The sequence below is a fragment of the Pseudozyma hubeiensis genome, assembly GCF_000403515.1.
Source record: "Pseudozyma hubeiensis SY62 DNA, scaffold: PHS1, whole genome shotgun sequence".
NCBI classification, from domain to species: Eukaryota; Fungi; Basidiomycota; class Ustilaginomycetes; order Ustilaginales; family Ustilaginaceae; genus Pseudozyma; species Pseudozyma hubeiensis.
Window position 1 is genome coordinate 1 of NW_012133783.1, and position 24,042 is coordinate 24,042.

Below are 24,042 nucleotides of genomic sequence, written 5' to 3' on the forward strand. Positions count from 1 at the left end.
CCCCCCCCCCTCTCCCATCGTCACCGTGCTCGTAACCGTTTGAGCATTATTCACCCTCTTCCCGAATGGGTCGCCTCAGCGGGCAACCACGCTTTTCTCATCAGCTCCTAGCCCTTTTGAGTATCGCGCCCTGATGGCGATGGGCCAGATCTTCGAAAAGCTCAAGATGCCCGCTCTCCCCACCGATTCGGCTCCGTCTTTGGCGTCGTCGCCAACAACACCGCCAGAGTCCAGCTGCTTCCCGACATCTTCACGGGGTTCGACGAACCCGGCTGCTCAATCTGGCAAAAAGCCTTGCTACAGAATCGATGGACTCTATCGCAATCTCACCTTTGTCCCTCGCGCCGACACCAACACTCTCGCCGTCCCGCTCATCATGGCGCACATGTTCTGGTCCTCAGCATGCGAGAAACACGGCGGACTCAACAAGTCGTCCGACTCGTCATCGCACTCCTCGCATCACCACCACGACCATACATCGGCGACCTCTGCAAATTCTCACACGCAAGCTTTCGGGACGTCTGAGCCATCGCCTCCTGCGGCCAAGATCGGAGCGGCCTTCAAGAAGTGTTTTGAAGAGCTTGGCGATTTCATCAAGTACGACCCACCGAACCAGTGCCTCCAGGTGGGGCTGATCTTCGAGACCATCGTCGACACGAAGCTTCGCGACTTTGGGTTCTGCTTGGATGCGAACGGGAGGTATCAGAAAAGGTTCGCACCCGTATACACCTCGTTCACGGTATCCGAAAACGGTGACCAGATAAAGGAAGACTCGAGCAAACATACCTGCGGTCTTGCAAACAAGACTTCTGCGCCTAAATCTGGAGCCAATCAGTCTGCAACGATGGCTGCTATCCCAACCGCGAGTGCTGCAGCTAAAAGGCCAGCGACAGGACCGAATAGCAATACGACGACGCTCACGAAGCACCTCGCCCCCGACGGGCTCAAAACAATTGCACCTTCGGCGGGGAAACCTATTACCACTGCTTGTCTGACTGCCAGCTCCGCATCCACCTCTGCCAGCAAGTCTGCAACTCCTTCAACGGTCGCAACTGACGCTGCAACTGCTCCCAACAAGCCCATCACTGCACGAACGGCACAGAAGAAGCGCGAACGGACGCAACCGGCCTCTCTTCTTTCGGACTGTCGACGACACACAAGCTTCGTCTCGTCCAATTCCGAGTCGCGCAAACACCTCTCCAACGACGCTTCGCTCTCCGACGTCATCAAGGAGCTCAATCGCACGATCCTCCGCTTTGGCGTCAGTCATGGCGACACGCTCGTCTACATTGAGCTCGCCAGCCTTGTCGCGCTCCTCAATTATGCAGCCGCGTTCTACATCGATTTCGCAGACAACATGGAGAGCTACATGCAGAATCGTTTCAACAACGTGCTCGTCGACGAATACTTCCGACACATCTGTCACACGCGTTGCGAGTACATCGAAACGGAAGAATACCGTAGCGAAGGTTCTCCCGACAGCAAGAGGTATTACCTCGACCGGCAAAAGAGGGCAAGCACTTTGGAAGCTGGGTATACGAAGATGGTGCCGGACACGACGGATCTGAGGGACGGGGTGCAAACGGTGCTGTTCACGTTTGTTTGGATCAACTATACGGCGTACAAGGAGGACGAGACAAGCATGTTGGCGACGTGGAACGTGGTGATCCCACTGCTGCAGACGGTGGTGGTGAGGTGCGCGAGGCAGACGTATGCGATGCGGAATGCTCTGACTGCGGCGCAGTACATTTCGAGCATCAGACATGTTCCGACCGAGCACGCGCTTAATCTGCAGAAGGATCTGTTGGAGGTAAGTACAGCACTGCAAAACCTGACCGGCTCCGGGCTGGCGGTGTACTCGCCGAAGCGGAAGAGAGACAAGAAGGGGAAAGCATGGAAGGAGAGTCTCGTCACTTGTCCGTATACGACGCATCTGTATACGGTGGCCGTGGCGGACATCGCTTTCAGAACGCTCTGGCATCTCAACAAGGCGATCGAAGAGGCTTATTTCTCAAAGAAGCCGAAGAAGCAGGAGAAGTGCTCGAAGGATGGATGCAGCTGTGAGACGACGGACGAGAGGAAGAGAGAGACGCTGAAGAGGGCTTCGAATATATTGACGTTGGTAGAGAGGAAGCAGGCTGATTGGAAGCCGCACATGAGGAAAAGGGGTGGCAAAAAGGGGCAAAACAAGCAGGTGGCGAAAGTGAACGGAAGCGGTGCAGCCAAGAAGGGGCAAGAGAAGGAACCCATGGTACGGGACATCATCAGTAAGCGACTGCGAGAGTTTGAAGACTGGTCCTTCCTGCGCCGGCTTCAAGACGAGAGTCGTGCCGTCGAAAAGCGACAGGCTGCCAAAGCCAAGCTCGCTACGTCTACCACCAAAGCTACTTCGGACGTCGACAAGGCGACACCAACCACCGGCAAACCCCATAATACCGGGCCATCAGCCACATCCACCGCCCTCGCCAAGCCCGCACAACCGCCCTCCCGCACCATCCCACCACCCATCGACGCCAACCACTCCTACAACACCACGCTCAAAACATGGATCCAGTCTCTCTCGACCACCGACCACCCCTGCGCGCAACTAGCTGCCTCGTTCGCCAGGATGGAGGGAGGCGAGCTCGATATGATGCTGAAGAGCATGGCCGAGGTGCTCTCGGTGCCGCCTGGATTGACTGAAGTGGAAGGCGACAAGTGGCGTGAGAAGAACATGGATGTCTTTGCGAAGAGGTTGGGTGTCAAGCGGAGGTAGGAAGGGAGGCAATGTTGTTTTTGCACAGTCGGAGATCTCAGAGCATGAATGCATTGCAGGTGGGAGACCGATGAAGGCACGATCTTTGAGGGAACAAAGAGCAATGCAATGCGAGCTAATGGCAGACTTGAACACACCATGACCGGGAGCCCTTTCCAGACGGACGATTCTACCAACGACTCGGGCACTCCAACTCAGCCTCTTCCAGCGCATCGTGCCAATCCCACATAAACCCGGTAAAGCGTTCGACCCAACATTCTTCGCCCACTCTACGTTTCCCTCTCCCTTTTGATCCTTCTTTTCTGCCTGTCGATGATTCGGACGCGTAGTTGAAGTTGAAAGCGAGGACGAGGGCCATTGGAAGTTGTGCTAGGATCAAGAGTGCGCCTAGGATGTTGAGCAGAGTCAACCAGGCTGTGTCGACGATTGTTGGGCCGAGAAGGGCGATGATGATGGCTGCGAATGTTTTTGAGGACGAGGAATGCGCGTGCGAAGTGAGGTTTTGTTCAGCGCAAGCAGGAGGATTGATGAGAGTCACGCTAGGTTGACCGAGTTTGATGGACTCATCTTCAGCAGAAGCAGAGAGCGGAGGAGGGGGTTGGCTGGACGACGGCCGCAACACAGGTGATGAGGAGTAGGAGGGAAGCGGGGTAGCGATCACACTCCTTGGAGACGTCGGTGAAGCAGAGGTACTGGGAGTATCGTCGTTTGCGAGTGGAGCAGCGATCGGGGTGTATGGAGGCGGTGAGGTGGAATCAGTGCTCGAAGTGGTCATTTTCTGAAAAGTGAGAGCTGCTGGGAGCGATGGCGTGCGTTGTCGTAGAGAAACGGATTGAGCGTGCGAAGACATTGCTTGAGGAGAGCCGCTTAGAGATGGAGTTGACTTGCAGACAACACGATAGTAAAGCTGAGGCTGTTCCAGGCGGAGTTGTATTACGGTGCTAGTGTTGGCGATGGCAGTGAGATCGAGAGCGGTGTTGACAGAGGCGTTGGTGGTGGGAGTGAGATATGTATGGGAGGGACAAGGATCGAGTCGTGTGACGATTGAGGCTCGAGCCCGCTTCATCCAGGGATGCCACTGCAATGCCTCCCTGCGCAGCGACACGGTGCGCCACCCTTCCAACCGCCGATAAGATAAGAGCCTCTGTTTTCGTCCCTACCGCCGCTACTCCTCCCCCGCATTTTCTCCCCCAGCTTTGCCCTTACACACATCTCCCCCCCTTCCTCTCGTATCACACTGCGTTCCCTTTCCTCTCCTCCGCACCAAAAAATCTCCCCCCTTCCATTGCGCGTGAGACCTCTCGCGGTCTACGATAAGAGCATGATCTCCTTGGCTCGACAAAATTTTCGGCGCACATTTTGACGTGACCCTGCATGAATGAAGCCTTGATCTTTTTTGCCTAGGCTCAACTTGCTTTCCCTGCCCAGCTGGACCCTATCCGACACCCTTCTCACTTCACCTTCTGCACAATTCACGTCGAACGACCTGCTCGCTTTCATCACAGCACAACACACGCACACCACCCAACACAACATCTTCCTCTGATAGTCATGAATTTTAGTACCAACCGCCTCGTCGCAATCACATCTGCGCAGCAGCAGCTTCACCCATAATCGGCAAGCCAAACAACCCAGCCAACCTGTCAAACCCATCCTCACCTCCTCCTTCCACCTTCCCTTCGTTCCTGATCACCTCCACCGCGTCCTCCGCCTGCCTCCTCCTAGCGTCCCTGACCCTCCTCTGATGCATACCACATGCGCCGCACTCCGCCTCCTCCTCGCCCAGACACCTCTGGTGATAGCTGTGCTTACACATGAAGTGCACGCTCGGAAGATCGAGTTGTCCACCACATGCTGTGCATCGCGTCATCTGGAACACCCTGTTTGCGCTCGGATCGGTGAGTTCCGAGATCTCTTGGAGAGTTTCTGCAGTGGAACGTTTGTAGTCCGCGATCGCCGAAGCGTCTTGAGATGTGGAAGTGAGGGTGGAAGAGATGGACGTGATGATAAAATCGCGTATAACACCGACTTGCGTGTGAGGGGTCGAGGAGAGCGTCTGGATGATCTCGAGCGTCGACATGAGTGACGTGTCTCGGATCACGGTTAGTATCGAGAGCAAGTCCGAGGTGTGAGTCTCCAGCAGAGTGGGCGACGAGACGAGGAATCGTAGCACCAGATCGTACAGTTCCGGTCGAAGTGGTCCATATCGATGCAAAGCCGAAATCACCTTGGCACTGCTGCCGGACCCCTCCGAATCGACGAGCGCCGAATCCATATGCAGCCGGACCACGTCCTCGTACATACCCATCCGCTCGTACAGCAGGATCAAACCATCGTCGAAACCTTCCATCGAGCAAAGCATCACCGCATGGCTCATGTCGTAAGGTAGTGTCGAGTACTGCTGCAGCAATCGCAAGGCTTTTTTACGTTGCGATGTGCCAGAGGTGGACGACAGGTACAGCTCGAGCAGTGTGTTCCAGATGGACTTCTGGTCGAGCACCTCCTGGTCTTCGTAACCATCCTCACCATCGCCGTCCAGGCCCAACTCGCGAAGCGCCCTTTCAACGTCGTCCATCCCGTCGTCTCCATCGCCATTCTCCGTATACGCTGGCGCCTTCTTCTCCTGCACCGGAGACAGCAATTTGTCGCCAGCTGGCTCGGCGTCCATATCCACGACTTGACCCCATCGTGCAAGCGCGACAGTCTCCAGGAAGCGAATAAAGTGATTGGGATGCTGGATGAAGTGCGCAAAGTAGGTTCGCGGTGAAGGCACCGGATATGCCTCCATCTTGTCTTCTTGCTCTGGATCGACGCCTGTGACGCCGCTCGCATCTGCGGCATCGGCCAGCGAAGTATCGGCGTCCACTTCGCCTAGTCCTCTGACGGTGCTGGACGGGCGTGTTCCTGACTTACTGTTTGCATCGCCGCCGATGCTGTACGGATCAGCGATCGCTGCAGTCGAATTGCGTTGCGCGGGCGTATTGCTACTCGTTCCTGCGCGAGAGCCTGCTCCACCTGCACCACTGGCTGCAACTCCGTCCGCAGCTTGCGTCTTGCCAAAACCTCCCACCTGCAGATAGCTCAGATAGGCCGCCGCAGCCGATTTGGCCGGCTGCTTCTTCGCCTCTCCCTCCTGCTGCACACGCAGCGCCTTCTGAGCTGCATCCGGATCAGGTCTGAATGCACCCGAGCACAACTCGATCAACAACTCCGTCGTCTCGTCCGGCAGTTCGGCCAGCAACGTCTTTGCATACTGCGCCATGCTCGCAATCGCATCCTCGGCCTCCAACCCGCGTACGTACAGCAGAGCGTCGCTGTAATCCTTTGCATCCTCGATCTGGATGCGCAGGTACTCTCGATGCTCGCCGTACCGTTTCGCCAGGTAAGCCGCGTGACCGAAGTACCCGGCTTGACGACAGACGCGCATCGCCGTCTCTAAATCGAACGGCAGCTCATCCCGATCTTCAGCACCTCCCTCGTCCGCACCCTCCTCGTCCACAGCCGCTGTCGACGCTTTGACGTGCGGTCGCTTGATGAACTTGTCGAGCGAAGCAACATCCTTCAACTTGGTGTAGCAGTTAAGCAGCAGCGTCGTGTGATCCGAACTGGCCAGGTTCTGCGCATGCAGCTCCTGCAAGTAGGTGGTCAGATTTGTGATGCGTTGCGCGTCTAGGAATCTACGAATCACGAAGGACGGCTGCGTGTGACCGATCGTCTTGACGTACTGCGCCATGGCACCGTCGAAATCTCCCTTGTTGTAGAGATGGTCGCCGTATCGTTGGTAGATGTCGCCCATAAGCGCCTCTGTTCGAGCGAGCACATCCGGATTCGCTGCACGTTGCATATGCGAACGAGCTAGGTTGACGGCCAACAGGAACAGACTTTTGCGGTACAGAACGTCCAGCTTGGCTCGCAGCGGCTTCTCGTTCAACCGGGTCAACTCGCCTGTATCGCTCAAGACGAGCACCTCGCCGGCTGCTCCAACCCACGCCTCTCGAATGCCGGAATCAAACGTCCCCGTGAATGCCACGAGTTTGTTGTCCAAATCAAAGATCGTGATCTTGGCGACCTCGGCGGGGATCATGGAGCCCTTGCGCGATGTGGGTGTTGTCAGAGGGGAATCGCGATTACCAATCAGGTTTCGAGCAGAGGACGATGTCGACTTGTTGGATGGGGTGTAGGGCGGGGAAACAATGACTACCTGCGACGCCGAAAGGTGGATCGAAGATTTAGGACCCTCATAGGCAAAGCACGCCTCGCGTCCTTCCTGACCGATCACGTAGATGGCTTCGTCGCGGGCGATGACCATCTTGCCCGCCGAGCTAGCGCTGCCTAGCGTGCTCGACGCTGCCGTCGTTCCTGCTGCGACGGCACCAGCTGCTGCTGAAGCAACGGTCGCAGGTCTAGGTGGGATGACAGCTGCACAGCCAAGCGCACCGCCGACGTCGTCGAGGACAGCAGGGCTGCCACCTGCACCTTTGCCGACGACCACGTATCGTAGCACGCGCGAGAGTGTCACGATGAAGAGGTGGATCGCTGAGGGTGACACCGTGCTATCCGATGGCGTTGCAGCGGTTGCATTGGCGTTGGCAGCGTTGCGAGGGTCTCTTGCTCGACCAGCTGCACCTTTGCGCCCTTTCGATCCGTGCATGACTCTAGGCTCGTATGCTGGTGTTGCAATATTGACCTTGTCACTAGCCGCTGTTGAGCCTGCGGCAACCGTCGCAGCAGCCTCCGAAAAGCCGAGCGCAGTCACCGGCTCATGAGCGCCCGTGTCAGAGCCTGCGGGCTGAAACACCACCTTGAACTTGGGTAGGACGATTGCAGCAGCTGGTCTCGCAAGCGACGTCGCAGAAGCAATCCCGGCACTGCCCGCCGCCGACATGAGCGCAGACTCGAGTCCACGAATGAGCAGCACGGTCCCATCTGCTAGAGCGACCGAGAGGTAAGAGAGCGAAGGGGTATGCGCCACCGCTGCAATCGGATGAGGTCGACTTCCATGTTGTACTTTTCCTTCTGCCAACAACCGAGGCATCCAGGCCACCTTTTGCGTTGTCGTCGAGGCTCCGTTCGTTTCAGACGCTGCAGCGTCCTGACGACCCGGACTGCGTCCGTTGCGAACGTCCCAGATCCTCAGAATCGGGAAACGAGAGCTATCCTCCTCACCTAAAGACACGACTCTACCACGAGCATCGCACGACAGATGCGTCACTCTACCGGCAACACCTGCTGAAGAGAAAGCATCCCACGACGACAGCTCCTGCAACGTTTCTGGGTCGAGCACTTTGATTCTGCCTTGAATCGTACCGACGAGCGTGCAAGGTTGCTTCCGCGTCGATTTCGACGTCTTTGCGGTCTTCTCCGTCGACGATGATGGATCGGCGTCGAACTGGACCGAGGTGGATGCAGTCGCAGTGCTCGAGTCTATGCTGCTGGTGAACGCGGATGGTGGTGGTCGAACCGGACACTGACACACCGCCGCTACTTCGTTCGGATGTCGTAGAGCAGACGGCGCTTTTGCAAAGTCATCAACGTCTCGGACTGGCGATGAGTCGAAGAAGGAGAACTGTCGCCATGCAGGGCCAGCCGCTGCTGTTGCCGTCGCCGCGGCTGCGGCTGCTGCTGTGCCGATCTCGCCGTGAGACGCCGCGGGTTGGTTCGGCATTGCAATTAGAAGCGCCGCCGATGCGCCTCTTCAAGTATGCGTGCTGTATCTGTGTGCTGCTGTGACAGCGACACAATACGGTTGAGGCGAACCGTGAAAGGAGGTATAGATATGGATGTCGTGAGGGAGAGCAAACGCAGATGATCTGTGCATTGTCGTTCGATGCGTGAGCGATTCCGTGGAGGTGTGACACCAGCTTCGGCGTAACATATTTACATATTTCGTCGTCACCTTTCGTCTTTTCTCTTCATCTTTACCCGCTCCTTCCGCTGCACACACACAAACATACACACAGATGGGCGCGTTACTGAGATGCGTTTGTATGAAAGTGGTGATGGGCTGTATGTAGTATTACCATTTCTGTGAGGGAACGGCAACTAATTCAGATCGCCGCCAAGCCAAGCAAAGACCAAAAAGGCAACACCGTACGGCGTAGCCAGCCGCTTCAAGGTCCACGCCACCCTGCCGCTTCCCCAGTGTCTCGAGCCCTTCTGCAGCGTGCCCTTATCGCTCGCACCGAACCCGCCTGTTCTCCTCCTCGCCGCATTTACATCCGCCGCTGCACGTCCTCCATCTAGCTTGTCAGCTACCGTGCCGCTAGCCAAACTGAAATTGACCGGGTTGTTGCTGATCCACGTGCGCTTGAGTTTCGCTTCCGGCGAATCAGCCGCTCTTCTCCGCGACGCTAGCGACAGGAGCAGTGTTCGTTGGGCTACCGTCGTCACCTTTTCTGCGAGATTGGCACTCGAATGTTGCGTGACGGAAGAGGAGGAGGAGGGTCGAAGATTCTTGTCGACACCAGCGGCGGTTCGTACGATCTGATTGTCGAGCACCGGTTTGGGTATCTCCGGTAGAAAGGGAGCGATGAAGTACGTGTGGAGGAGCAGCAGCGGGATGGATGTGTTAGACGGGTCGACGTTGCCGCCGGAGTGGACGCGGTCGAGTTTGGCGGTGGACTGCGCGTGCTCGATGAGCAGGGTTAGGAAGCCAGGTCGAGTGGCGAGGGTCGGCGAGGGTCGACGGCGTTTCGACCTGTGTTGAGTTGGGGCAACTGTCGGATGCGTTTCTGCTTTCGATGACGGTTCTTCGGTCTCTGATGGCGAAGAGGTGGATCTCTGTGCTTTGCGTTCCATGAGAGCGCGAGAGCTGGTGAGCATCGGTGTGGCCGTCCCATTCACCCCTGGCGAGTACCACTTTTCAGTGGTCGCTCGACGACGCAGAGGATGTGGCGAACGTGGAATCATTGCCCGCTCAAAGATCCTCGACATCTGCTTGCCCGACGTGTTCTCCGCTCGCAGGACGAGAAAGTCCGGTCGCCGTCGAAACGCTCTCGGCCCCAACTCCAATGCTCTAGCTGCTGCGTTCGCCCTGGCACCTTTGACCGCCGACCTGCCCACTGTGCTGAAGCCCGTCGCGCCATCCGCCGGCTTGCTCGCTCTCCGTGCAGACGAGGAGCGTGACGCAGTGGTACGGTATCCCGGCTCGCGTTTGCCTTGCTCCCACTGCTTTCTCCCCTCCCAGATGACCACTCGCATCAATTCGAAAGGTCGACCGACGAGCTCGTACGAAAAAGCACCGACAGCGCCTCCGACCAGCAGCATGATGACGGCAACGACACGGCCCTGTACGGTTCGAGATTGGTTGTAGCTGACGTCGGCGTCGATGACTGATTTTTGTCCTTGCCGGATCCAGTGTCCCACGCCGCCTTCACCTTCTATATGCATGTCTCCTTCGCTGCCGAGCCCTTCATCGACCCTGCGTCGTCCCACCACATTTGTTCCGTCACCTTGCTGCTGCGCCTCGCCAGCCGGACCTCTCATGCGAACAATGCCCAGCCCGCGAGCATTGAACCAAGCACTGACTCGATCCATCGACGTCGATGCGAAGAACGCACACCTCCTCGACACCTCAAAGATGAAGAAAAAGCTTCCGAAGCCCACACTATCACGGATCAGCGACAGAGCCAATCCCGACCCGTGCACTCCACCACGCCATCGTTTCAAGCGCCTCTCCCACTCCTGCCTCTTCTCGGGCGACATGGTGAACCTCTCCGCCATGCTTGCGTTTGCATTCGCCGACGTCGTCGCCGGCTCGATCAGGGCGATGAGTCGAGCACGGAGGGTGGGCTTGGGTGCGCGTTTGGAGCGTTCGATCGTCTCGTTCTGGACGTCCTGGACGAGTTTGTCGCGGGCGATGGCGGGAGCGAAGGGCAGAATGGCAGCTCGAAGGATGGCGCGCCACGAGATCGTGGTGATGGGATGTGCTGTTGCGCTTCGATGGTGTGCATCGGGTCCACTGACGTTACGCTGGATGATGTAGCGTACGTTGTCGAGCGGCGCTGATAGGAAACACTGCGCTGCTCCAGCTACTGCACCTGAAGCCGTGACGATCCACAGCGGAGTCCACTTTGGCTTTCTCTCATCCTCATCTTCTGTTTCTTTTCCTGATGCAATTCGTTTCGCTTTCGCCTTGGCAAGCAGTCGACTTTCAGTGATGCTGTATGCTTCAAAGAGCGTGAACCCGATCGCTGTGTTGAAGAGCAGCGGAGGCAGCAGCAGATGCGGTAGGAAGTTGGAGTTCTCCCGCCGAAGAAGCGTTCGAAGGTAGCGGAGGCTGAGCGAGCGACCTTCGCGCTTGGCCATTGCCTCGAGGATGGTCCATGACGACAATTTGACGGGTCGGAAAAGTCGAACGGGACGTTTGAAGAGGAAGGCTAGCGTGCCGAAGAGGGCGCGGATGACGGCACCGCCGAGCGACTCTTGGCGGGTCGGTTCTCGTGATCCAGTTGGGCTTTTTCTGGTCGAACTGCGTCTTTTGGCGACCTTGTTGGAAGGTTCGACGCCATTGCTGGTGGACGGAGCTGCAGACGCCAGGTTGGGCGATGCAGCTGTCGACATGTTGGGCACGCCGCAGCACCGAACCCGCCGCTTGCTCGAGACGCTTCTAGCGGGCTAGGAGTTGAGTGACGGAGTGTCGAACATCATTCTGAGGGCAAGTACGGTGAAGAAGCTGTTCGGGAAAGTAGTGGTGAGCAAGAGGAGCAAGTTGTACAACTTCGAGCGACGCACGAGCCGTTCCGAAACGCCGCGAAATTTGATCGCCCATCGAAAAACGCCGATTGGACCCTGTTCGCTTCATCTCACACTTCTTCCGTCACCATCACCATCGTCATCACCGCCATCACCCACTACCGGAATGATGCGGCGAACCACGCATCGCAAACCATCAAAGCTAGCGCTTACGCTATCGCTCTTCTTTCTTGCTACGCTGACCACTGCCTCCGACTCCACATCACCAGCAGAACGTCGCTCATGGAGACCAGATAGCGAGCAACCCGGGGCCAAATTCGTCCTCGGCGACGGCAAGACCGAAGGCTCAAAAGTGAAAGGCTACGAGGGGGAATGGCCGCTCTGGTCATCATCACGAAAGACCCAATCAAGTGCAAACCATGCAAACCCGCCCGAAGCTTCGAACTCTGTCGCTCCGCAAGCTGGATCGAGCAACTCCACCGCCCACGTATGCTCCCCCATCGGAGACTGCGAACCTTGCCCCGAAGACGTAATCCACCTCCCCTACTGTCGCCCTTACAACAACCGCCGCCGCGTCGCATGCAGCCCCGTCACCGACCGCAACGACCCGCAAGCCGTCCAATCCGCACTCCGCGCTGCCAACTCCGCGAAAACAGATACTTCCGCCGCAAACGTCCGGCTCGGATACGAGGCGTGCGGCAAATCAGCCAAGCAGGAGGCGAGAGACTACTTTGAGATGATCGGGGTTATTGCGAGCATTGCGATCTTCTCGGTGTGGGCATTTGTGCAGAGGCAGAAGCTGCTGTTTAGGAGGCAGAATCAGAGATTGCAGAGTCGAGTGACGGGCAGGAGGAGTTCGGGGATTCCGACAGGGGCGGGTGGTGGTGCGGGGATGCAAGGGAGAGGGAAGAAACGCGCGGCTAGGCTGGCCATTCCGTCTGGTCAGCGTTGATGTGAGGAGTTGTCGCTCAATCTCATGACGAATCAGTCATGTGTAACATCACAGTGCCGCAGAGGTGTTGTAGGATCGACCTTTCAACCGACAATCGATTAACGGATCAGTACAAGCTATTCAATACTTTTCTGTGCCTGCGTTCAAGCAGTGCGTGCGGTACTAGCGTCCCTTCCGACCTCGATCTCGCCCGTCCCCACGGCACCGGTACCGCTCTCCGTACCGGTGCTCCTGCTCACCGTCTCGAGAATATCATCGGGCTGCTGAGCACCGGAGCTCTTTGCCTCACCACCCAGTGGGTTGTGAGCTGCGCTACCTGCGCTGCTGGCGGCGAGTTTTCGGAGATCGGGCTGGTCCTTGTTGAATTCGGTGTTGCGTTGGTTCTGCAGCTGATCGCGTTTCTCAGCGCCAGGGGTGGAGATTCCCTGTTCGGCACCGTTGAGCTGGCCGAAGCCGAGATCGGCTGCGTTGGAGGAGGTGGTGGTGGAGGTAGGGATCGAGTCGCCTTCGCGCTGCGCTTGGGCGAGCTCCCGACGGGCGTCGCGTTCGGCACCGATCTCAGAGCCGAGCGCAGCGGCGCCGGAGGGTGCGCTAGCGCCGGCCTTGTTGGGTCCGGCGGACGAGCCGGGGAGCGAGTTGGAGGATCGGTCTTGCTGCATTTTTAGTCTGCGGTGGTTGCACAAGGAGAGAAGGAAAGGTGGAGGGGTTAGTTCAAGCGCGACCGGGGTGGAAAGGCCCAAGCGGGTAAGGTGCAATCACTTACGATTAAGTGAGAAGGTATTTCAGCACGAGTTGGTTTGGGTTGTGGTGGTGTTCGTTTGATGGGAACCGAAAAGATCGAGCTTGTAGCAACAACTCTGTATATATAGCCATCTGCAACGCAATACTGAGCGCAACACATCTTCGGAACATCTCTCTTGTCGAGGCTCAGCACATACTGTGGCATTTCCTCGACTGTGTTCCATTTGCGAAGCACAATGCAGTCACAGCTGACACAACCCGCTTTTCCGCTCTACCATCCTTCTGACCGCATCCAACTTTCACCCAAGCGAGCTCAGCTTCAGACCTTGTGTGACTTCATACTTCATCTGTGCACATCGCCTAACCCGCACGCGCTCCCGTCTCTCGGAAACCAAGATGAATCAGCTGTGCAAAGCGAATAACGCTCTAAAATTTGTTCTTTCCATTTCTCCTCCAGCTCAGAGCCGCCTTTCTTCCGAAGAAAAAAAAGCCTCCACATACAGAGACACACGGAACGGAAGATCATCAGTCACACGCACAGCCGCCGCCAGTGTGTCAGATGTGGACCCTGCATCTGATCCGCAAGTGAGGTAAGTTGAGCTCAATTTGACGTCAAGTTACACCAACACATCGCTCGCTGTGCCAACACACCCTCTCAATTGCTGATCTTGAGCTGTGGTATACATTTTCCCTATCCACTTGCGCAAATCTCAATCTACATGGCTGGCCAACCTTGCCTTGATGCCCGTGTTCTTGGCATCCAGCTTGGAGATCTTGGTCTGCAACTCGGCCATCTTGAACATCAAAAATTCGGTCCTCGCCTTGGCCGCTTCACTGGTACTGATCGCACTCTGTCCACCACTTCCACCGCCGAAGATCCCCAACAACCCGCTGCCACCTTCCTTCTTCTCGTCGCTCGGTAGCACCGCTCCGCTCGTCGATCCAGCTCCCGAAACGACCTTGAACGGCGAGCCTTGGATCATCTTGCTGATGTCCGCAATTTCAGCCTCGATGGTCCTCATCGATTTCTCTGCCGACTCGATCGCCCCCGCGTTGGCCATCAACGTCTGCGTATCGTTGAACACTTTGTCCCCTACCAGACGTTTGATCGCTTCCTGCATGACGGGTCGACCGGCGCGGATGGCCGAGGGTCGTCCGTCGTGATGTCGCACCGAGATGATCTCGGCCTGCTCGAGCGACTTGATCGCCGATTCGTTTCCTTTGAACTCGTTGTGCAGCAGACCGTAGTACGAAATCTCGCCCGTCTTGGCGAGCTTGTTGACGACGGTCCACGCCTGGGATCGCGTCCAGGGGAGGGAGGAGGCCTCGCCAGAGTCGTCGCCGAACGCGTTCTTGCGCAGCTCGACCACGCTGCGCGAGATAATGTCTTGCACGGCAGATTCGACTGTCTGGCCCAAAGATACTTTTTGCACCAATGTTTCGAGATCTGTGAGCCGACCGCCGAGCTTGTCGACCCAAGAGGCTGTTTCTTCGTCCAACGCAGAAGCGTGCTGCGGCTCGGAGCTCTTCGTAGTTCCTCTTGATTCATCAGTGTAGTCCGCGTTTGACTTTGCGAATTCAGCTGGTGTTGCTTGGAACTGCGAAGCAGTCGCTCCGTAGCTCGGCGGCGACGATTTTGCATCGGCACTATCGAGCGTAGGCAGCCGACCCATCTCCTTGAGTTTGTTGAACACGTAGCTTCGCGCCTTGTCTTCTTCTGCATCAGCAAGCGCAATGCCCTGGAATGGAACATTCGGCAATGCCTTTGCCAGCTCCTTACCCATCCCGACCGGATTGTCCGACACAAACACGACATGGGCGATACCGTTGGTCACCAACTCCGCCGCCCACTCGGCCAGCACTTGATGCAGGATGGCCTGCTTGATACCCTTGTGATGGAACTGCTTGATGACGACCACGGGCGAGTCGAAGGATTTCTTCTTGTCCTTCTTCCCATCCGCGTCCGCATCATCGCCAGATACGAGGCTGTGCAGTGATTCCATCGTGTTGTGTGCCAGCGCCGAAGCCTTCTCTTCGAGCGACTCCTTCTCCGCGGCAGCGCTGTTCTGCACGGCAGTCAAACCAGTCGTGGGAGTAGGTACCGATGTGGTCTTGAGCTTCTTCTCTGCCGCAAGGCGAGCTTTTTCCGCCTTTGCGATGCGTTTCTGCGTCTGCTCGTTGATGTGGTTGAGCGCGTTGGTGGTGACGCCCAGGATCTGCTTGAGCTGTGCATCGGTCGGCGTAGCAAATCCAGCCTTGGACCCGATGAGACCGACCGCCGCGAGATCGATCATGCTGTTGATGCTGCTCAGCCAGCTGAACACAGGCCAGTAGCCCGTCTCGTTGGCCAAGGCGTCGATGAGCAGCGAGTCGTTCTTGGCCGTCTTGGCGATGGCATCGCAGTCGATCACGAGATGCTGGACTTCGCGCGTGATGGCTTTGCCCACCAGACCCGTCTTGCCCGATCCGCGTGGGCCAGAGATGGTGACGAACGTGGACGGCTTCTCGCGGATCCACTCCTGAATCGTCTCTGCCGATTGCCTGCGCTCCCACCAGTCGTCGACGTCTCCCTTAGCATCGCCGTCGGTGTCCTTGAACAGACCCACGGTGTTGCGTTTGAGCCAGGTGTAGACGCGATATTCATCCAGCGAAAACGTGTTGTGCACCTTGCTCTCGACCATGAACTCGCGCACGGGATCAAAGACCATGTACGAGATGCCGCCGATGAGGAAAGCGACCAGGGGAAAGACCAGCCTTGGATGGTTCGTGATCCAGTCCCACGCCTGCTTGCTGCGGAGCATGCTGCGGAAGGTGATGATGAATCTGGCGCCATTGGGTAGCTCCAGGCCGTGAGCACAGTTGCGGGCGCTGGTAGCACCTCGGATGCGCGAAAAGGTGACCAGAGCCTCGGAAGGCTTTTCCTTGACGATCGAGACGATGCGACCGTAGGGACGCAACGTCTGCCAGAGCTGCTCCTCACTAGCGTCTCCGCCTTCGAGCTTGACGAAGATGCGCGTGGCAGGGAAGATGTTCATATCCTCGCGGAACGGCTTGCCTCGCACGACATGGACGCCAGGAGTGCCGAGGAAGAAGAGGAGCGGATTGAAGACACGTCGAACACCGGACTTGAGACGCTTCTCGATGTTGTTGAGCGACTCTTCGTTCTTTTCGTTGGGGTCTTCTCTGTAGGAAAAAGTGACAAAGGCTCCTCCATCCTTCATACGCTCTTCTGCACCGATGACTTTGAAGCCGTAGCCGACGCTTTGATCGGGAGGCAAGCTGGCCTTGACGCGATCGAGGACGGAACGTTTCTCTAGCGAGGCGAGCATGTATCGAATGTCCCAGAAACCAAGCCGGATGGGGAAGACGGTATCAAAGTACAGGTAGCCGATCTTGCGGAAAGGATCGTTCTCGGTCTCAGTCTCGGCATCTTCTGCAACTTTGGCGGCCTCTGGCGAGGTGGAAGCGAGCGCTGCTGAAGAAGACCATCGAGAGCCGAGGTGATGGTTTGCCGCGAGGATTGGGATTCGTCGGTCTAGGCGGTTCACAGCGAGCGCACGCGAAGGAGCAAGCGCTGAGAATGCCACAATACGAGCCGAGGCTAATGTCGATGCGCTTGCTTTCGTGCTGGTAAACGAGGATGAGCTACCGTATCGAGTGCGCAGTGAGACGGCAGGGCCGAAGCCGCCAGCGCACCGGGCACGAGATGAAGCCCTCGTGAGGAACATTATGGTGGTGAGTGATCCCGCCGTTTCTTGATGTTTCGAGGTTGGAGCACACCTCCTTCCGTTGAGGATGATGGTGGACACGGAGTGAGGCACAGGTAGCACAGCCGATAAGAGGCAAGCAGCAAGCAGGCGGCACAGTCATGGGCACAGCAGCCAGCAGCAGCCAGCAGCCTCGCTCAGGGTCCATGTAATTTTCGGGTCTTCCGCGGTCAGAAGCCACTTTTTCTGAAACAATCGAAATACGTCACTTGGCGTACAACACGAGAGAAATCGCGCCCAGTTGCGCGCTGCTCCTCTGGCTCGTGCATCGCCCGTCTTTGCTGCCATTTGACCGTTGTTAGTCGTATGGCTTAACATACCGCAAAATTCAAACCGAGACCCTTTCTTGCTCTCGCATCGGCCTTTTTTTCTTGTTGACCGAGTGGAACAAGATCCCGAACAAGTTGCTTTCTTCTAACAACGTCGCTCTCTTCTTTGACGCCATCATAGACGCCTATTCACATCATGAGTCGGCCTGTGGTCGAAAAGCTAGCTCGGACTGCGCTTCGCAGCGGTGTGGCTCCATCGACATCGTCAAAGCGGAGCATCGCGCATCGTGCAGCGTTTGCATCGACCTCCTGGCGAGCATCCTCGTCGTCCTCGACCTCGTCACCCTCTTCTTCGGCTACATCATCATCCGACGCAACTCCCAGCACTTCCTCCAACGACCACCGCTCGATCGGAAAGTCTCAAACCCTCTTCCTCACACACGACTCTTCCCCCGGCACCCCTTTCATCCTCCCGCACGGTATGCGTCTCGCTCGCAAAGTAGAACGCGTCGTACGCGACCTCTACGACGTCTACGGCTACGACGAAGTCCAATCCCCGCAGCTCTACAAGACTTCGCTCTGGAAACGTTCCGGACACTGGGACAACTACCGCGACGATATGTTCGCCGCCGAAGGGTACAAGGAACGCTTTTCTTCTGCGACAACGGATCGTCCAGCGTCGTCAGGGTGCTGTTCGATACAATCTACAGAGGCAGCGGAGGACGAAACGTTTGGGTTGAAACCGATGAACTGCCCGGGACACTGCTTGATATTCGCGTCCGCGGAGAGGTCGTATCGAGATCTACCGATTCGGTACGCGGAGTTCTCCCCGCTGCATCGGAACGAAGCTTCGGGGGCACTTACGGGGTTGACGAGAGTGAGGAGGTTTCATCAGGACGATGCGCACGTGTTTTGTCGACCGGATCAGGTCTCGACGGAGATCAACTCGATGCTGTCCATGTTGACCAGTGCGTACGATACGTTTGGGTTCAGCGACTTTGAACTAGTTCTCTCCACAAGACCCGAGTCGTTCATCGGAAGCATAGACGAATGGGATAAGGCCGAGTCGGGGTTGAGGGAAGCACTCGATTCCAGCGGTAGGACCTGGTCGTTGAACGCTGGAGATGGGGCTTTCTACGGACCCAAGATCGACATCCGTCTCGTCGACGGTCAAGGTCGAAGGCATCAAACCGCAACGATTCAGCTCGACTTCCAACTACCCCGACGATTCGATCTTTCGTACGCCGATCCGCACTCCCCCTCGACCAACGAACGCAGCGTACCCGTCATGATCCACCGCGCTATCCTCGGCAGCGTAGAGCGATTCATGGCCATCCTCATCGAACAGACCTCCGGCTGGTGGCCCTTCTGGCTCTCCCCGCGTCAAGCCATCGTCATCCCTGCCACCACCAACTCCCCTGCTCTCCTGCAGTACGCCGAGAACCTATCCAAATACCTCTCCCTCGGCATCCATCCGGATTCTCCACCCCAAGAATCTGCTTCGCGCCATCTGCAGCGCTTCTTCGTAGACGTAGAATCCAACCCGCAAAACGAAAAACTCGGAAAACTCGTCAGAAAAGCCCAACTCGCAAGATACAACTACATCCTCGTAGTCGGTGAAAGAGAGATGCAGACAAACACCGTCAATGTTAGGAAACGAGATGATAAGGCTGCCCCTTCGCGGCTGAGGGAGTTGGCGGAGAAGGGAGCGGAGGGAGAGAAACTTTCCGGTCAGTTCGAGCCAAAGCAACTGCGAGAGTTGTTTTGCAAGTTGGACTCGAGTCATGCTTGGTAGATACACACACACACACACATGTCCAACACGATCATTCGGAAATGAAACAGCATATCATTACCCCCAAAAACCCGCGCGCGTCTAAACAGCCTTCTTGTGCTCGAAAGCGTGTTCCACCTCATGATCCACATGTATAAACGCCCTCTCGACCATAGGCAGTGACTCCAAATTGTCCTGCAGCGCCTGACTCAGATCATGGCTCTTCCACAGAGGTGTCTCTGGATGCATGACGATGTCGATCTCTACGATGTACCTCGGACCGGAACTGTACGCCCTAACGCTCTCGATCGCCTGGATCTCGTCGCTGAATAGCGCCGCATTGTACGTGACCAGCTGCAAAAAGTCGGTGGGTGCAGCGGCGCCGGCGAGCGTCTTGAACTCTCCGAACGCCGTTCGCGTCCACGAGGTGATGATGGCGAGCGAGATGACGAGCGCACCCGCGGGATCGATCCACCCGGCCACCGTGGCACCGGCGGCCGAGGTGAAGATACCGAAGCCGTTGATGAACAGATCGTTGCGGTGATCTTGATACAGAACTTCGACCTGCGAGCTGTACTTGCGCAGTCCGAAACAGTAGATGGCCAGGATCGCCTTGGTGACAAAAGCGACGCCGACAGCGATGAGTGAAGCAATGTGCAGCTTCCTGTCGTTGTCGCCCGTGGCGAGGTCCTTGATGGACTCGACGACCAGGATGGCAGAGACCATACCCATGAGGGCGGCGTAAACGATGTTGCCGATGGGCTCAAAGCGCGAGCCTCCGATGGGCCACTTGCGGTCGTCGACCTTTTCGCTCTTGCGATGCAGCCAGTTGAGGACGATGTTGGCGAAAGGGTCAAACACCGAGTCGGCGGCCGTGGCAAACAGCGAGAGCGAGAGCGAACTGACGGCGGCGTAGAGCTGGAGTACGGCGAGCGCAAAGTTGGCGCCGATCGAGGCGTACACGGCGATCTTGACCTTGAGCGCAGACGACTCGCGGTCCTGCTTGTCCTCGTCTGCGTGCGCCGAAATGGGCTTGAGCAGACGCTCGATGTGCTCGTTCTGCGCCTCGTAAAAGTCTCGGATCTGGCGCTCGCTTCGCTTGTTCTTGCCCTTGCCCGAGTGTCGACGACGGATATCGGACTCTTCGACTACACGAGATCGGAGCAGCAGCGGGTCGGTGTCCTCTGTGCCGGGAGTGGCAGGTGCAAGGCCAGCGTAGCCGAGCGAGCTGGCACGCGAGCGAGTAGGGCGCGGTGCTGTGGCGTCATCGGCAGGCGCCGCCAGATGAGGTTCAGCCTGGGCGTGCGCAGAGGTAGAGGAAGGCACAGGGGCAGGTGGCGAAGAAGAGTTGCTGTGGTGCTTGTGGGCGTGGTGGAAAGCGGTGCTGCCCTGCGCTCTAGCATAGGCGGACGAGGTGCTGGGTCCGATGTTGACATCGATGGTGATGTCGTTGCCCAGGTTGTTCTTGTACGTCTTGAGGTGGGCAGGCATGGGCGACGAAGAGGGTGCAGTGGAAGGACGATACTTGGAGGCGCGAGCAGCTGCCGGAGTTGGAGCGGTAAGCTCGATGTCCTGGTCGTCTACGGGTGAGAGTGGGGGAGAAAGGCCTGGCTGGTGGTCGGATGCGTCGTTGTTGGTTGCGGATGAGGCGGTGCCCAGCTTCTGCTGAGCCACCGACATGGCGGATGAGATGATGTGCGACATGTTTCCTCCGTCCGAGCAGCAAGAGCTGATGGTGGTCAAGAGGGAGGGACAGAGGAGCTCGGACGATCGATGTTGCCCTGTCACTGCGAGTGGTGTCGAATTGCGCAGTCGACGAAACAGTCATGTCTGTGCGCCTCGAAAGATGCGTGCTTCAAAATTTGACTGCGCTGCACAGCCCCGGTATCTGATATGAGCAAAAGAAAAAAGTCGTTGCTTGGGGTTGACTTGCAAAAATCCAAAGCCGTTGTCGTGTGGGCCGACGATTTTGCACACAGATCTCCCTTATCAACCATCGCTCTCCAAACGCTTTAACTGCGGTCGGTCAAGTCGGGCACCGGGGCAGAACACGCGCTCAGTCCGCCCCGCCGTTTGCTGTCTCTCGCTAGAAATTTGTGTGTTCCTTCCTTTTTGGCGTGACCTTGAAATTTCTTGGCATGCATACAAGCAGCGAACGTGCTCTCTCAGACGACGAATGGCAAGACAGCTACAGTATACCCACCGCGTATCTCCGCGCCGTTGAAGCTCAAGCCGGAGCAGATGACACACGAAATCAGACAACAACACATGCCATCATGTGACAGGGGAAGCTTGAATCTTATACTACTGCATCTGTCGATTGGCAAGATCTAGTGAATAAACACATCGAGTCGCGTGAGCTGGCTGTATGTCTCGCTGCTCATACGGAAGCGCAGCATTCCCGCCCACATCATCAACGCCCTCGCCTGCGCCCTGTACTCGTCCATGGCGCTCGTCCCACTCCTGTGGATGCTCTCCTTGAGCTCCTGATGCAGCTTGTACAGGATCGTCATGGTCATGAGCACATTCTCGGAGAAGTTGCGCGCAATGTTGTCGTCCACCTCCTTGAACTCTTCCGCCTTGCGCGTGATGGCCACCACGTCCTTCCTCGACTCGGCATCCAGCGGCAGGATGCGCAGCGCTTCAATCGTCTGCAGCGCCTGCAGGTTCTGTCCGTCGCTGTGCAGGCCCACCGCCTTCTTGAGCTCCAACAGTCGACGGCACGTGTCGCGGTTCTTGCCCGAGTAGCCAAACTGCTTCTCGTACGTGTCGAGGATCGCCGTGGCGAGCGTGACAAGGTTGCTGGCCGCAGAGAACGAGGCGCCCGACGACAAACCGGTCGACTTCCACTCGGAGGCGCTGCTCGGATCCGTCAGACGCGCGCCGAGCTCCTTGTTAAGCACTGCCACAACCGTGTCGTGCTGGCCCGCCAGATTATACAGCAGGATGGCCGACTCGGTGCGGTGCGCCATGTCGCATTGCGTCGCAGCCACCTGCACGATCGTCGACAGGAATTCGCGCTCGTTCTTGATCTTGATCAGCGGCAGGTTCCTCTCGATCAGACCAGGCGTCTTGGCTCCGTTTGTGCGTACGTCGCCCAGAAGTTCCTGGAATTCAGTGGGATGCGCTTCGAGCACCAGCGCGCGGATCAAGTCGTGACAGCGTCGGACCTGCTCTGAGCCCACCGGCTCGGCCACGTCGGCGTGCAAGCAGATCAGGTACAGGTACTGCAGTGCGTCCCTTCGCGACGTCTGAGAAAACATGCGCACGTATCGCTGCACCAGCTTGGCAAAGTCGATCGATGCGATGCTGCCGCCCTGTCCATCCGACTCGATCAGCAGGTACTCGACCTGCGACGAAGCGGCTTGCGAAGGAACGCGTAGCAAGCCGTAGTACGCCAGCACCACGGCAAAGTGGATCGCATCCACCTGGTGCGCTGAGCGCGAGAAGAGGAAGCCGACCGCCTTCTCAAACTGGCCGCACAACAGCAGCAAACGGAAGTAGAACAGCGGTCGGTTGCCCTTGGGATCAAAGTAAGCCTCGCCGAACTTTTCCACCTTGCTACCCAGATCGGCTAGCGTGAAACGGTCGCGCACCGAGTCCTGGGCGTCTGCATCTTCGTCGTACGTCTCGCGCACCATGCTGAGCTGAAGCCAGAGCCAATTCTGGATGCTCGAGGTGAGGAGCGTTGGGAATTTCTTGGAGACGTCAATCCTGCCGATGAGCTTGTACAGGCCAAGCTTGTAAGGGTCGTGCACCTCTGGCAACGTGCGGAAACGCGAATTATACTCGGCAGTGAAGCGGTCCTTGAGCAGGCGAGGAAGGCGGCGGTCGGGCGAGTCGATCCACGCCTTGAGGTAGGCGAGGAAGGAAGGATCGGTGGAGCGGATGCGGTTTTCGTTTTCCGAGGCGCACTCGAGCGCCTCCTTGGGCTTGCCGATGCGGAGGAGGAAGTAGAGTTCGGCCCAGATCGGCACATTGGTGGACGCGTCGAGCTCTTTGGCCAGATCGGATCTCCACTGGTTCTGCGAGCTGAGATGCTGGACGCGCAGGAACGCGCTGACGGTCGAGCGTACGGTAGGAGCACCGCCGCGTTGTGCCAGCACTGGGTTGGCAGCAATGACCTGCTCCATGTGCTCCTCGAACTCGTTCTCGAGGAAGGCTTTCGAGCCCCCGATGAGCTCCTTGCGCAAGTTGGTACCGTCGACACTGCTCCAAGCCTTGAGATCGACGTAAGCGGAGGCGTACTGTCGCTCTTTGACTGGCTTGGCAGCGAATTCGCCGTTGCGGACATTCTGCTCTCGCACCATGGAAGCGAGCGCCTTCCAACTTTCTTGCAGCTCCTTGTTCTTCGCATCCTCCCCGAGTCCCGTGGTTGCGTCGATGAAAGCGTGCGCCAGCGCCAAACTGTAGCCTTCGAGACGCGAAGAGTTGAGCCTGGAAACGACGTTCTGGTATCGAGCCATCTTGCCGTGCATCTGAGATGAGACGTGCGATCCGGATGCGGAGCTGCCACCGGCAGGCAGGGTGTGCGCCGAGGTGGAAGCACCAAAGCCCGAGCGCGAAGCATCCACGTCAGCGTCACGCGAAGCGTTGGACGGCTGATGCTGGCCTAGCTCTTCGAGGATTTTGCGCTTTTGGCGTTCCCAGTCGCGATGCATGGTGCGGTCGAGGTTGCGGTGGAAGTCTTGCAGCGTCTCGCGTCTGCCTTGCTCGATGACGCTGATGACGACCTGCTGGTGCTCATGGGTGAGGTAGCTTTCTACATCCGTGTCGTAGATAGGTTGGAGCGGTTCAAAGGTGCTTGCAATGTTGGCGGAGTGGATGGTGTCTGCGAGCTGCGCTGCGTCGATGCCGCCGTTTGCGAGAAAGTAGTGAGCGCGTGCATCTCCAGGCTGTGCGGAACCAGAACGGAGACTCTTGGAGACGAGCTTGCGACTCTGGTTCTCGATCTGGTCTAGTCCGAGCTGGATCTGAGGCAGGTCTGAGCGTCCGAGATGGTTGGTGAGCTTCCTCGATTGCTGGAGCAGCTCGGACAGCGACTGGGGCGCCGCGTCCATTGGATAGTCGTTCATGATTGTGGGGATGGT

The 24,042-nt window shown here is 57.5% G+C and overlaps 10 protein-coding genes across 10 annotated transcripts; 3 read left to right on the plus strand and 7 right to left on the minus strand.

Moving 5' to 3' along the window:
- Positions 1 to 139: 139 nt before the first annotated feature.
- Positions 140 to 2,755, plus strand: PHSY_000001 (membrane protein; the record flags this gene model as incomplete). The annotated part of the gene is made up of 1 exon (XM_012330645.1): positions 140 to 2,755. The coding sequence occupies one exon, from the start codon at positions 140 to 142 to the stop codon at positions 2,753 to 2,755; it is 2,616 nt and encodes an 871-aa protein (XP_012186035.1).
- A 169-nt stretch (positions 2,756 to 2,924) lies between these two features.
- On the minus strand, positions 2,925 to 3,605 carry PHSY_000002 (hypothetical protein; the record flags this gene model as incomplete). The annotated part of the gene is made up of 1 exon (XM_012330646.1): positions 2,925 to 3,605. The coding sequence occupies one exon, from the start codon at positions 3,603 to 3,605 to the stop codon at positions 2,925 to 2,927; it is 681 nt and encodes a 226-aa protein (XP_012186036.1).
- Positions 3,606 to 4,337: 732 nt separating this feature from the next.
- Positions 4,338 to 8,420, minus strand: PHSY_000003 (hypothetical protein; the record flags this gene model as incomplete). The annotated part of the gene is made up of 1 exon (XM_012330647.1): positions 4,338 to 8,420. One exon carries the CDS (start codon positions 8,418 to 8,420, stop codon positions 4,338 to 4,340), a length of 4,083 nt encoding a protein of 1,360 aa, XP_012186037.1.
- Positions 8,421 to 8,797: 377 nt separating this feature from the next.
- PHSY_000004 (mitochondrial carrier protein) lies at positions 8,798 to 11,317 on the minus strand (the record flags this gene model as incomplete). Its single annotated transcript, XM_012330648.1, has 1 exon — positions 8,798 to 11,317. One exon carries the CDS (start codon positions 11,315 to 11,317, stop codon positions 8,798 to 8,800), a length of 2,520 nt encoding a protein of 839 aa, XP_012186038.1.
- Positions 11,318 to 11,615: 298 nt separating this feature from the next.
- Positions 11,616 to 12,401, plus strand: PHSY_000005 (hypothetical protein; the record flags this gene model as incomplete). Its single annotated transcript, XM_012330649.1, has 1 exon — positions 11,616 to 12,401. One exon carries the CDS (start codon positions 11,616 to 11,618, stop codon positions 12,399 to 12,401), a length of 786 nt encoding a protein of 261 aa, XP_012186039.1.
- Positions 12,402 to 12,544: 143 nt separating this feature from the next.
- On the minus strand, positions 12,545 to 13,060 carry PHSY_000006 (potential RNA Pol II transcription elongation factor; the record flags this gene model as incomplete). The annotated part of the gene is made up of 1 exon (XM_012330650.1): positions 12,545 to 13,060. One exon carries the CDS (start codon positions 13,058 to 13,060, stop codon positions 12,545 to 12,547), a length of 516 nt encoding a protein of 171 aa, XP_012186040.1.
- A 792-nt stretch (positions 13,061 to 13,852) lies between these two features.
- PHSY_000007 (potential mitochondrial maintenance protein) lies at positions 13,853 to 16,870 on the minus strand (the record flags this gene model as incomplete). The annotated part of the gene is made up of 1 exon (XM_012330651.1): positions 13,853 to 16,870. The coding sequence occupies one exon, from the start codon at positions 16,868 to 16,870 to the stop codon at positions 13,853 to 13,855; it is 3,018 nt and encodes a 1,005-aa protein (XP_012186041.1).
- Positions 16,871 to 17,374: 504 nt separating this feature from the next.
- Positions 17,375 to 18,973, plus strand: PHSY_000008 (threonyl-tRNA synthetase; the record flags this gene model as incomplete). Its single annotated transcript, XM_012330652.1, has 1 exon — positions 17,375 to 18,973. One exon carries the CDS (start codon positions 17,375 to 17,377, stop codon positions 18,971 to 18,973), a length of 1,599 nt encoding a protein of 532 aa, XP_012186042.1.
- An 81-nt stretch (positions 18,974 to 19,054) lies between these two features.
- PHSY_000009 (hypothetical protein) lies at positions 19,055 to 20,656 on the minus strand (the record flags this gene model as incomplete). Its single annotated transcript, XM_012330653.1, has 1 exon — positions 19,055 to 20,656. The coding sequence occupies one exon, from the start codon at positions 20,654 to 20,656 to the stop codon at positions 19,055 to 19,057; it is 1,602 nt and encodes a 533-aa protein (XP_012186043.1).
- Positions 20,657 to 21,282: 626 nt separating this feature from the next.
- Positions 21,283 to 24,012, minus strand: PHSY_000010 (nucleoporin-interacting protein NIC96; the record flags this gene model as incomplete). The annotated part of the gene is made up of 1 exon (XM_012330654.1): positions 21,283 to 24,012. The coding sequence occupies one exon, from the start codon at positions 24,010 to 24,012 to the stop codon at positions 21,283 to 21,285; it is 2,730 nt and encodes a 909-aa protein (XP_012186044.1).
- Between the last annotated feature and the right edge of the window lie 30 nt (positions 24,013 to 24,042).